At 34.7% G+C, this 12,758-nt stretch overlaps 1 protein-coding gene across 4 annotated transcripts in view; it reads right to left on the reverse strand.

The window, feature by feature from the left end:
• The window catches only part of TBC1D19 (TBC1 domain family member 19), a 54,556-nt gene that overhangs the window by 23,502 nt on the left and 18,296 nt on the right, over positions 1-12,758 (reverse strand). For all 4 annotated transcript variants that reach the window (XM_042807612.1, XM_042807610.1, XM_042807613.1 and 1 more), the window contains exons 5-10: positions 7,971-8,045; positions 6,974-7,037; positions 6,033-6,079; positions 3,906-4,016; positions 2,990-3,062; positions 2,148-2,186 (exon numbers count right to left, since the gene is read on the reverse strand). In XM_042807612.1, the coding sequence (XP_042663546.1) occupies positions 2,148-2,186; positions 2,990-3,062; positions 3,906-4,016; positions 6,033-6,079; positions 6,974-7,037; positions 7,971-8,045 (409 nt within the window). The remainder of the gene's footprint in view (positions 1-2,147; positions 2,187-2,989; positions 3,063-3,905; positions 4,017-6,032; positions 6,080-6,973; positions 7,038-7,970; positions 8,046-12,758) is intronic.

The raw sequence follows: 12,758 nt of genomic DNA on the forward strand, positions 1-12,758 counted from the left end.
ATATAGGCACAAAGTACTCCTGTTTAACCATGAGTGGTATCTCAGTTCAAATAAGAGATTGCCACTCACTCTGGTATTTTGTATCTCCCCTACTTTTATGTTAACTATACAAATATCTTCACAGATAACTGTGGGGCAACAATCTATCATTTCAGAGTGTACTGTCATGTTCTCTCATTACTGGTATATCTGGAGGATAAAGACTTTCTCAAAAGATATTGTTTATCCTTCAGATTGACACAAAACAAATACTCTACTGTTGACAGGCTTGCTTAGATGGGTCAGTGCTGTGAAGCTTTAGGCTACTTTGTCAGAAAGGCCTCATCCTGACACAGTACTGTACACACCTTAGAGGAGATTATCTCATTCCTTACTGAAATCTATAAACATGAAAGACATGCATCTTTAGCTATCCTAATCTGGTAGAAGTGTCATTTTCCATCGACAGTATGTGATTAACTGTACCCTCATACCTGAAACGTCTTTCACAACAGAGAGCGAGTTGGGAGAATATTTCTGTGAGATTATCTAGACATCAGATCGGTGTTGTACTAGTACTCAGAAGTTTCCAGATCCCTATCCTCTGATTTTTCTGAAGTCTCTCAGAAACAACTTGCTTTTCTAAATTTCACTAAATTCAATATTCACAATATCTGCCCTGATGTGACTTATAAGGATGAGGTTTGGAATTATAAATCTATTTAATTTATTCCTCTCTCCTTCCCTCTCTTCTTAAATACTGAATAGACCAGTCTGCCAATTTTCTGTTTAACCTGCAGAGCTCTAACACAGATTGTGTGTGATCCTTTTTTCCTAAACTAAGAGTGCAAAAAGAAAAAACATTCCTATATTCCTTACAAAACTTTAGAAAAGACTGTGATTCATCTCAGTGTTCCTGAGTGTTTACCTTATTTTTTCTTACTGAGACATAAAATATTAAAAATTTGTTTTGCTATATATAAGTTGGGTTTTACTAAATACAATAAAGAAAATGCCTCAGACTTGGCAATACATCTATTATAAAAGCAAAATCAATACATCAGTGGCAACCAAAGTCATAATCAACACCCAACAGAGAATGCAGTAGGATTCCCACTGAATGAGCCAAGACTTCAGTTTATGGTCAAGACTCTTATATTTTTACAAAATTTTGTGTCTTCGCATATAGGAAAAGCTAAAACAGTCTCTGCAATAGAGGCTGCTCTACACAGACAAGAGATGAGGAGTAAGGATTACACTATGGAGTTGAATAACTGGCTCAGGAAGTCTGGATGGGGAAAAGAATAGAGAGGTGAACAGTACCCTAATGAGTTGCTCTAGATGGGAAAACAGTTGATGAGGGACAGAAAGAGGACCTCAAAAGGAGAAGAAAGGTAGGTCACTGTTTTGTTACTGCAACAAAAAAAAAAAAAAAAAAAAAAAAAGGATGGAGGACTTTTGGGATGGTATCTGCTCTATTTTTTTATATGATGTTGATAATGTTTAGCAGGAATCACAAGAGACACTAAGGAGCAGATGTTGTTGGATTTCAAACATCCCTTGTCTGTTTCTCTATATGCAAACTTAAGCTAATAAACTATTATCTCTTTCATATTTCCCTTTCTTTTGTAGGTTATTTCTTAACCTACAAAAAAACCCCGGAACTTCTTCATAAAAATCAGTGTACAGAGACAAATGAGTGAATTTCCCATAGTGGCTAAGTACTGCAATATTTAGCAAGTTCTGCAATTGCAAATAACCATTAAAAAGACTCTGTTCTGACGCACAGGCGTAAATCCTATTACACTAATGAGAACTTTGTGTGCAGAGAAGGGAGTCCAGAGTCTTTTGATTTTAAAATGAAATTCAGTAGTGGTGTAAGTTAAGTTATCACCAGAAAGTTATGTCTCTCTGCTTCCTGTTTTATTTTTAATTAAATATCTGTGGAGCTACTGGTAGACTGCAAATGCTTGCTTTTCTGTCTCTGTCTAAATTATAACAGTATTACTGACTGTCTCTGTCTAAATTACAATGGTACTGCTAACAATGCTTTGTGTTAGTCTGTCTAAATTCTTAAAATTCTCAGAGGTACAAGTAATTGAGACAGAAATTTACTAAATGCATTCCTAACTATGCACAGTTTATTACAGATGAAAACAGATCCATACCTTTCTGTCCAACACGTATATGTTCATTTTCAAAGAACTCTAGAAAATAAAGAAATTGAAAAGAACAGCAAGAAAAAATGAAAAAAAAAGATACTCCAGATAGTAATATATATTTTTACTATACACTATTACATTCAGCTGATTTTTACTGGTAATGTCACTAAAAATTAATCTGCATCAGCATCAGTGTTCTTTTTCAAAAAACTAAGAAGAAATAATAATACAGAATTTTTTCTTGTCTGAAGGACACGAAGAGCAAACCAGTACTATATTACATGAACCTAGACTTTCAATTAGATAAGTTTCCATTTAAAAAGAAAAATCACTTGATACTACAGTGTTTTCCATTTTTATATGAAAAGCCCATTCTAAAACCTCTTTCTACAGGAGTAAACGCATACATGGAAAAACAACAGCAACTATGCGCTATTTAAGCTACTGAATATTAATACAGGAATATTTTCTGTAATATTTTCTTAAAGATAGTTATTTTAAAAATGTTTGTATATATGTCTATCTGTTAGTTGGCTTAACATTTATGGATATTTGCTTTATTTTTGGAGACAGGCAGTTTTGTTCTGTAGATCCTGAAGTGTTCAAACACACTGAAATTAACATATTTTCGACTTAAGGAGATGATTATAAAACTTCTCCAAATCCGACCCCTCATATTTGCAATGCTTTCTATCTGTAATATTTTACTAAGAAAATCACTATAATCTTAGTTACAGAATAAATATTTATAGTTTATTATGGGAAAAAATACACAAATTATTTGATAATTGCCAAGTACTCTACTCCTTAGTGTTGTATTTAAATACTGAAGCACAGCATTAGCTAACCGGGAGGCACTTGTGCTGAATCATCAATACCCAGCTGTCCTATATTTAAGCCTAGTTCACTGAAGTCTTCTTTCTGAAAAGAAATAAAATCATAAACCAGTAATTAATAATGTTTAATTCTCTGAATCATTGAAGATTTCTTCTGAAAGGCTTAATGCAAATTTTTTCTAAACCAAACATAGTTCTTTTTTATTATGAGTTCAGGTTTTTAAAGAGAAGAATTTCACATAAATTCTTGCTCTAGTTTTAGTTATAGGCCCCAGTTTTCATGTCAACTATGAGCTACACCTGGATGTAATAAAGCAGTGAATGAAGATCAGGTTAAGGATCTCTAATTCCTAGCACTTTTCCAACTCAGGTGCAAGTTTTTATACCAGCATAAAATCCTCAAGAGCTTTATCAGTGGCACATTAAGAGCAGCTCCCCTATTTTCCAATTACAATACTACTACCCAAGCATTTCCTTTCATTTACAATCTGAAAATAAAGAGATTTTAAATTACTTTAAGAAGAAAATCAGAAGCTGACTGTCAGGTTACTGATCTTGAACAGCATCAAACAAAACTGTAGAATTAAGATAAACTACATAGTCAAAGTTCCTTGTACAGAAAAAAAATTAGTAACTGAATAACATGTACAGAAGTATATTTTGGCACAAGTCAAACCTGCATAGCATAAAAGGAAAACTTTCCTACTGGCAGATAATTTACTGTTTATGTTTTATTTTTCATTAAAAGTGTCTTTTCATTAAACTTTTTTATGGTCTGTTTTTTAACTACATATTTAGATTGATTTTCGCTTTCAAAAGGAGAAACTTATCATGATACTAATATTCTTCCTTATTATTTAGAATCTTACTCATTAGCAAAGCAAAATAGTTCTTAAAGAAATCTCCTGTAAGAAAAAAATACACTTACCAATTCTGGGATATCTTTAACTTTCAGAGGAACCTGAATTAGCCCCAGATGATTTCTGAAACTAGCCTGTTCTCCATTTTCATAATTTGGGTTTCGAAGATTCATCAGTACCTTAAAAATGGTAGCTCTGTCATTCCTTGCATATATTCAGAAATTTACATTCTGAACTCTTCTTAACACCATCAGTATTACAAACAGTACATTCAGCATAAAACCATTTCCTGCAACTATCATATATATAAACCCAAATTATCAAATTATATCTCAACATTTTCAAGATCAAAAAAGAAGCAACATTTTTAAGGAAACAAACGCTCTGCTTTGAAAAATAAACTCAAATTATCAAATAAAAGGGCAGAAATAATTTTTTATATATGGGACTAAGTGCTGGTTACATAGTAATGTCTTGACTAAAATTCACTTCTTCATCAAGCCAAGAGTATATTTTTGATGGCTAAAATATCCACGATATTCTTCAGTATTACTTTTTTCTGAAATAATTTTTATCCATAGTCTTACACTGGCAATCTTATGTCATTTTCAATCTCAAAGTGCTATACATTTTGCTACTAAAACAGTTTCTTACTGAGTAACAATACACCAAAATACCTTCTTTCATTTACAAAAAAAAAAAAAAAAAATACAGAATTGAAAACCTAAAGGACAAAATTTAAGGTACAAGGAATCATAATGTCAAGATAAGTAACTGTGATCTATAAAAGAATTTAGTCTCTTACACAGAGTTACTCCATGGGTATAGATTTTGATATTGTCATGTTGAGCTGTCAAGGATCCTTTCTAAGATGAGTTTCCAGCTCTTACGAAATTCTTCCACAATATCCAACCTCTACAATTCCCAGTCTTCTAAGTATTTTAATACCATATAGCCTCACTGCCAGATGTTTAAATTAAAAGATTAATGTAAGAAGCTGCAAACGCCAAAAATAAAATAGTATCAAAGAAATAGAGAGTGACCACGAAGGGTCACTGGTTAAGGCTAAAATGAAGGTGGATTTGTTTACAGATTCAAGATTAAATACACAACCTGCCTGTTAATAAAGTAATGGAAAACAAAATAAACTCAAAATTTTCAGTATTATTATCGCTACCTGAACAAGAGGAGCTCTTTGGAAATGTAATAAAATGGGATAGAAAGTTTATTGTTGGATTAAGAAATTCACTCAGAATTCATAACCCTGAAACAATTTACACTTAAGTCAGAAATATGTGTCCTCTACCACTACAAAAGATATTCCACTAAACTTATGCTGAGTCACATTAAAGTATTAATACATTAATTCTGACTGATAATTCAGTATTAGACTTCTAAGTCTTATTCTGTAAATTAGGAGGCCATCTCAACTCTATAATTCTACAGTGTCATCATCCTCTAGACGGTTTCCTGTATAACTCACAGGATATACAGATACTGATTTTTAAATTTTTTTTTTAATCCAAAATCTCCTATTGTATCACCATTAATTTCACTGTCATCAACAATGTTTATGGTCCATCATCCATTCCTACTCTAAGCATAGCTGGCAAAGCAAGTTCTGTTTCACTAAGAAGTTCTGCGCTTGAACCATACAAAACGATGAGTGTTACTGTAATTTCTGACTTTAAAGATTCAGCAGTCACCATTTTTTTAATGGTTTGGTTTGATTACAGACAAAAGCCTCTAAATTCCACACAGTTCTGTTTCATGTTTGATTTTTCATAGTCTTCATAAATGACCTACAATTTCAACTGCGTACACGTCTACCATTAAACTATCTTTCAGCTTCACATATTGCAATCTATCAGCTTCTCGTACTGCAATTTAAAATGTAAAATGATTTATGAAATCAGTTGGAGATTGATCTCAGAGCAAAAAAGTTAGCTCCAAACTGTTCTTTGATGAAAGAGAAGTCTATCACAAGTACAGTTTAAAACTGCAGTTAAAAAAAAAGAGACAATAGCATTTTGGCTTCTAAACAAAACATGGAGTCATAAACGCCAAACATGACAAATTTCACCTGCTATAAAGAACAAATTGTTTGAAATATGCTTAACAATTATTTTCCCCACTTCACATAAAAGACTATAATGAGTGCAAGACAGTGGCTGAATCATTTCATAAATGCTTACCTCAAGAAAATCTTTAGGTGCGTAAACGGGCCTGAAGAGACTTAGATCTGAAATAAGATTTCAGGGATGCTGTGTTAAAACCAAGAGATGAAAAACCCATGCAATTTTCCCATACCTGTAACACAATCTAGCAACCTCAGTAAAATATTAAAGCAAAGATCAAAATAACATTATCACAGATATCATGGCTACAACCACCACATATTCTCCAAAATTATGCTACCATCAGTGCCTTAGTTTAGTAAACCCCAAGCAAAAGCAGTCAAAAGGAAGTTTCTACTTATTCCACATGTCTTTAGATTGAACCATTCTTAGACTTGGAAGAGATACACTATGCAAAAGAAGGTGGGTTTTTTTTAACAGCACAGATTGTTGAAATAAACATACCGCTGTCAAAAAAAAATAGGGACTGGTCATACTCCATTAAAAGTATCTGCCATCACAGAGGTTGTACTGTGATACAAACTAGTACCTTTGCAAAACCATTTATTTTAAGGAACTTGGATATGAACTAACAAGGGAGTTAGCCTTGCTTTCCCAAAGGATTGTATGTCTGACTATTCTGTGCCAGTGTTATTTTTATCTTTTGTTAATAAAACGTCTGAGCTTAATTATCCATAGTTCTGAACATTTTCCTTCAATTAGCCTGATCCTACACCAAGATGAGCTGTGCCCTACCTGTATGAATCTCTAAAGCACTGCAATGAGCAGTATTATATCATAACCTTTCAGTGATGATTCAAAGTTAGTACAATAACTTGAAACAAACTTACAATTAAATGAATATTTATTTACATAACAACACATTATCAATGAGAAAAAAGATTGAAATCAGTTTACCTTGAAGTGATTACATTAATCTTTCACTGATAAATAAGATGTATATGCTATTTCTCTATGTACAAAAGTTTAATGCACATAAATTTATTAGTTGACCTTACCTGGCTCATCAGTTCCCATTTCATTCCATTTATTAAGCAGTTCTTTCTGCTCACTTACAGGCCTCTGAAAGGCACAAGAAGGTAACTCTTCTTTTTTTAACAGAATGATTAAAAACACGACTATTTCAAATACATAAATTAATGTAACACTTTAAAAAACAGATTGCACTAGCAACACAAACATATTTTGCTTAGAAGTTCAAGGAAAAAAGGAGCCCATTAAGTAGTTTCATGTGTTTACTGATGAATATTTTAGGCTATTTAGTAGTCAGTTCCATATTGCTGAAGATTTACTGCTCATTCCATAGAGCTGTTGGACTTTGCTATCAAATTCCTGTCCCTGGCACAGTAATGAAAAGCAAACACGACTGCATCCTTTATCTCATATGATGAACCACAGAGATTCTGCTATCTATCATACACACACAACAGGAGGAAGATAAACAGCAAAACATTCTAACATTATTCCCCGATTTCATGATCTTTAGAGTTAAAGCCTCTAAATTAATGAAAACCAAACCAAAATAGGACAGAATGAATGACAAAATTAGCAATGTACCAGTATCTCTTTCTCCTAAAGTAGCAGTTCAACTATAGCTTTCTCCAGCACACAAAGTATACCTATACTGTGTACAGGCTATGCAGCTAGAAGTTATATCACTGAGTACGCACACAAAAACGCTCTATTAAGAGCATTGAATGTAGCAGTTACATGCCAGCAATGTAGCAATGAACATGCTGCTCCCTCAAGAGGATAATTACTGCAACAACAAAGAGAAAGATCTACCTATAGACTTCATCTTCTCCCAACCTGAGCTGATGCACACTGCCACTATCCCTGAAAATTATTCTGTATTAAAATTATTTGGATACTGGCCTTACACCTCTTGTTAACCACGTGTAAACTGAACATTACATTACAAGTGGTGTGCAAGACAAGCCTTAATTAAGAAAAAAAAAATGTCAGTTTGGCAACAGAAAGTTAGTAATACATTACCTTTTGTGCTAGTGGGATACTGAGTTCTGTGCACATGCTGTTTAGACTTTTTAGAATTCGCTTCTCCCAGCTTCCCTAAAAAACACACACAAAAATTCTATGTAATTTATTTTTCTTCCAATTGCAGTTATCATGTAATAACAAGCAGCTGTCCAAAGTCATATATAAGAAAAGATAGCAAGAGTTACTGACTGACATCTGCAAAAATGTTAAGGGAATATTTACATGCTTGTTTAAATGTTTATTGATAGAAACAGTAATTGTTAGAAATTTGGTATTCTGTAATGCTCAAAACAATAGTTCTTCTAAAATAATCCTTAGGAAATAGTCCTCTAATCAAAGAGAAAATCAGAAGTAGACAATACATCAGTAGCAAGTGGACAGCTTAAAGAGCAATCAGATTCTTCTGAATTATTGCATTATACTTCAAACTTACCATATGGTGCCTAATCCGTGGATAATTCCTCTGAAGTTAAAGCCAACTAGTATTGACTTCCTTGTCAACTGACTTACGATTTTCCTTCCGTGATTACAGCAGTACTGGTGGGTTTTAGATTTAATTTACTTTTCTGTGGATGATGAGTCAGGCCTCAATCAAATGAATGCAAAGACCCCTCTTAATGTCATTTAGGCCTATTTATTATTTGTAATTTGCTCTAGACACAAATTCTACAACAATTAGTTACCATCTAACCATGTTCCTCAAACAAAATTCTGTCTGAAAGAGGCTGCAGTTTATTAGACAGGAAGCAAATGAAGGGAAGGTCATATGTTCAAATGTTCTGTTCAAAAAATAAAAAGTTGTATCTTGTCTATAATTATTCAATTTTAGCTTCCATTTAGAAGATCCTCTTGTTAATTTTTCTACCAAAGTAGCTATCTTTCACCAGAAATTTCTTCTCACAATCAAGTCATCCCTCCACCTTCTCTTCCATAAACAAAACAGATCTGAGTTTTGACTGTAAGAAATGTTTTCCAAATTGCAGTATTTTTTATAATATTCTGTATATTATTTTTATTTAACTGTATTATCATATTCAAGTGCATTCCAAATGCTGCAGTTAGACAACACCATGTCACACACTGGTTATTCTCTCATGGGAGGGGTGGTATAGAGCATTTACATATTTGGCTGAGAAGTGTGGTTTTGTTACTGGAAGAAATGAGCAGTGAGAGAGCACAAAGACTGCTAAGCCATATAGGATGAGAAAGTGGAAACAAAGAGAGAATACAGAGGTGTCAGTAGCAGTTTAAAAAACAAAGTGAAATCAATAGGATCAAGCACAGAATCATAAAATACCCATTGGCTCTCCTCATTGCCATGTGGCTCCTTGTAAAAAGGGAGTGGCCATCTTCTTTGTAGCCACCCTTTAAATACTGGAACAGGGTGATAAGGTCTCCTCTAAGCCTGCTTTTCTCAAGGCTGAACAAACCCAGCTCTCTCAGCCTTTCCTCCTACGACAGGCTTCCCAGTCCCTTCATCATCTTTGGGGCCCTCCTCTGGACCCTCTCCAGCCTGCCCACACCTTTCTCGTATAGCAGGGACCAAAACTGAACACAGTGTTCCAGGTGTGGCCTGACAAGCACTGAGCAGAGCGGGATGATGACTTCTTTATCTCTGCTGGTGATGCCCTTGTTGATGCAGCTCAGCACCCTGTTGGCTTTCTCTGCTGCTACAGCACACTGGTCACTCCTAGTGAGCCTGTCGTCCACCAGGACCCTCAGGTCCCTTTCCACAGAGCCGCTTCCCAGCCAGCTAGATCCCAGCCTGTGCTGCACTCCTGGATTATGTTTTCCCAGGTGCAAGACCTTACACTTGTCCTTGTTGTACTTCAGCCCACTCTTCCAGACTATCCAGGTCTTCCTGCAGGGTGGCTCTCCCAGCCAAAGTGTCCACTTCCCCACTCAGTTTGGCATCACAAGCAAACTTCATCAGGGTACACTTGATCTCATCAAAATTAAAGGGGGGGGGAATAAATAAATAAATAAATTTTAAAACAAACAAGCAAACAAAAACAACAACGTCAAAAAAAAACAAAAAAACACAAAAAAAAACCCCACCACAGATCTTCTCCAAGATATAAAAGGTACAAAAGAACCACAGAGGAGGCAGATGGCAGCTTTGCAAGACCGAGAACCAGTTCATTCCAAGGAGCAACAGAGGTCAGTACTCTCGGTGTGACTGATAACTGCCTAGCCAGACATTAACCTGCTTATTGCACTGGGAATGCAACATGTTAGCAATAAATCACTTCTGGATACTCATAAACTGTGCCATAATTCAGCCTACAAGACTCTGCCCAGTAAGAGATGTTCAAATAAAAGCAACCAAGTCAAAACAAAATTGAGTGTTACACAGACTGTCTAAGTAAGACACCCTTCCCTCTCCCCAGGACAGCAGTGTTACCTGCAGTGAGCAGAAACAGAAGGCAATGTCTTCAACTGAAATAAAAGCCAGAGGCAAAGTTCATAAAGTCATTTAATTGATGGGAACAATAATTTTTTCAAAATGATTCCTCTAATTTGAGGAAGATATTTAACACTAAGAAAACATGTTGCTGGGAATGCTATGGTTACACAATGACAACCTTCAGTAAAACAGTTGAAACTGAGGAAGGCAGTACTGCAATTTGTAAGCAATTTCAAATATGTCTATTACAAAAAAGATTTATCTTATCCTGGAGCAAAATAATTTATAAACTTTCACTGCAGTTAAATGAACCTGGGTGGACAACAAATAAATTAAATATAAATATGTCACAACTGCATAAACTAGTCAGGATTAGTTACAGTTTTTTCCACAATAATGAACACTGAAATTCTTTCTTCTAGAAGACTAGACAGAAATATGATTCTTTCAGAGTGTACCTAATAAGACCTACTCTGCAGGTAGAATTTAAGGTGTCTGGACACAGATTTCACTTGGTACATTTTCTCTAGTCAAAACCTGTAAATTTCAAAAAGCAGAGAAATACAGAAACTGTGTTGGCACTGCTCTTATTCTGATGCTCATGAACTTTTGATGTGGCCTCTGATAAGAGGCATAACTTAATTTAGGACACAGGAAACCAAAACAATACATGATCTAAGAGAGATCTGAATATCTCCTACTCCAACTCCTGTAACAAGAAACAAAAATGCTTGTAGGAATAATAAAAATGTTATCAAATTTCTTTTGACTTTAATACTTTTCAATGAAAACACTGTTTATCAACTATTCAAGCACTCAAGTCTATTGTCTGAAAAAGATTTAGAAACTAGGAAAGATGAATTAGCTATTGAAGGAAGACTTTTTAAGCAGATCTTCAACAGTCACAGTGTTAGAATACGTAGAATTGTAATTTTAATTTTTTCAGAGTCCACCAGTCCATTTCAAGAATATTAATAATTTAGCTGGGTTTTGTCCTTTAGGGGTTATTTAACTCTTCTGGAAGAAACTAGGATACAGATAGGAACATCTCTATTACACTTTAGAAAGTTCCTAGTACCACACTCCTATTGAAATCAACTGTAATGTTACTCACATTTCAAATAGGACTGTGGGGTGCTCTAGCTTTTAACTATAAACCTACAGGCCAGAATGCTTTTTTGATTGTGTGTCTGTATGGCATGTACAAGACAGGGAAACTGGTCTTAGCTGGGCAAAAAACCTGCCAGAAGATCAATAGCAAATATAACACTGTACTTCAAGGTAATTTTCTAATCAAGTCTGTTGTTTATGTATGGACTTTCTTCAAAATGTAAGATCTGAAAATGAGCAAAGAGGAACATAGGAAAATTTACAAAGCTCCACTTACAAAGCTTCCACTCATTTCTGTGAATGTACTCCAGTACTCTAGTTTTAAAAACTGCCCCACCTTCAGGAAAGTATACTGTATTGCAAAAGATCACTCAGAGTTATGTTTCTGACCGCACAAATTTCAGCTAAACCTATCATTTATTTAATTGGAGACAAACTTAGAAGTAATGGAACAAAACTTTAAAGATCAAGCAAAGCCAAGTATTATTAACTGAAACAAAATGGTTTTTCCACAGCCAGTAGGGTAACTCAGATTCCTTTGAAGATAGCTAATTAACTTAATGTTGCCTTGCTCTGGAAAGCAACACCTTTCCCACTCCTATTGTGGAAAGCAGTTGCTGGAGCCAAGCAGACCTACTCCAACACAGAACTGGCTGCTCCTTTTCTGTTTTCTTGCCCCCTATGTTACTGGATGATGGGCATCATTTCTTATCCACCTATCTCATCCTTAGGTTTACTTGTTTAACATTTCTTTCAAAACCCTGAAACAAGTTACTAGCTTACAGCTAAAACCAGGAAAAAGGACCTGTATGGATTAAAACATAGCAGTGCAAATTTATGAATTACATATTATGGGACTATTATGATAAGATTTGCTGTTGAGATTAACAGTGTTTGTATTTTTTGTGAACTTAGTAAAATCCACACATGGCACAATTAAAAGACAGCTTTAAGAGACGTATCGGCTTGTGGAAATGCTTCCTAACATTTTTTTGGACTCCACTTATGCTGCTCTTTACCTCTTTTTACGCTCATTTTTATGTTGTCCACTTCATTTCTTCATTGCTATCTGCAGCAGATGTGTCCTAAATCTAGCAAAGACTTTCCCAGTGAACTCTGGGAGCAAAACAAACAGTTGATAAGGTCAGGTATCATTTCATCTCATCAAAATGTAGGTATGAAAATAGTATAGCAGTTCAATGGATTCAGGAATGCTACATCTCATATCAGCCGCTGCTGGGCAGGTAAAGCAAATTAGCTAAATTCAA

Source organism: Tyto alba, unplaced genomic scaffold, assembly GCF_018691265.1.
Source record: "Tyto alba isolate M040663 unplaced genomic scaffold, T.alba_DEE_v4.0 Super-Scaffold_6, whole genome shotgun sequence".
Lineage (NCBI taxonomy): Eukaryota > Metazoa > Chordata > Aves > Strigiformes > Tytonidae > Tyto > Tyto alba.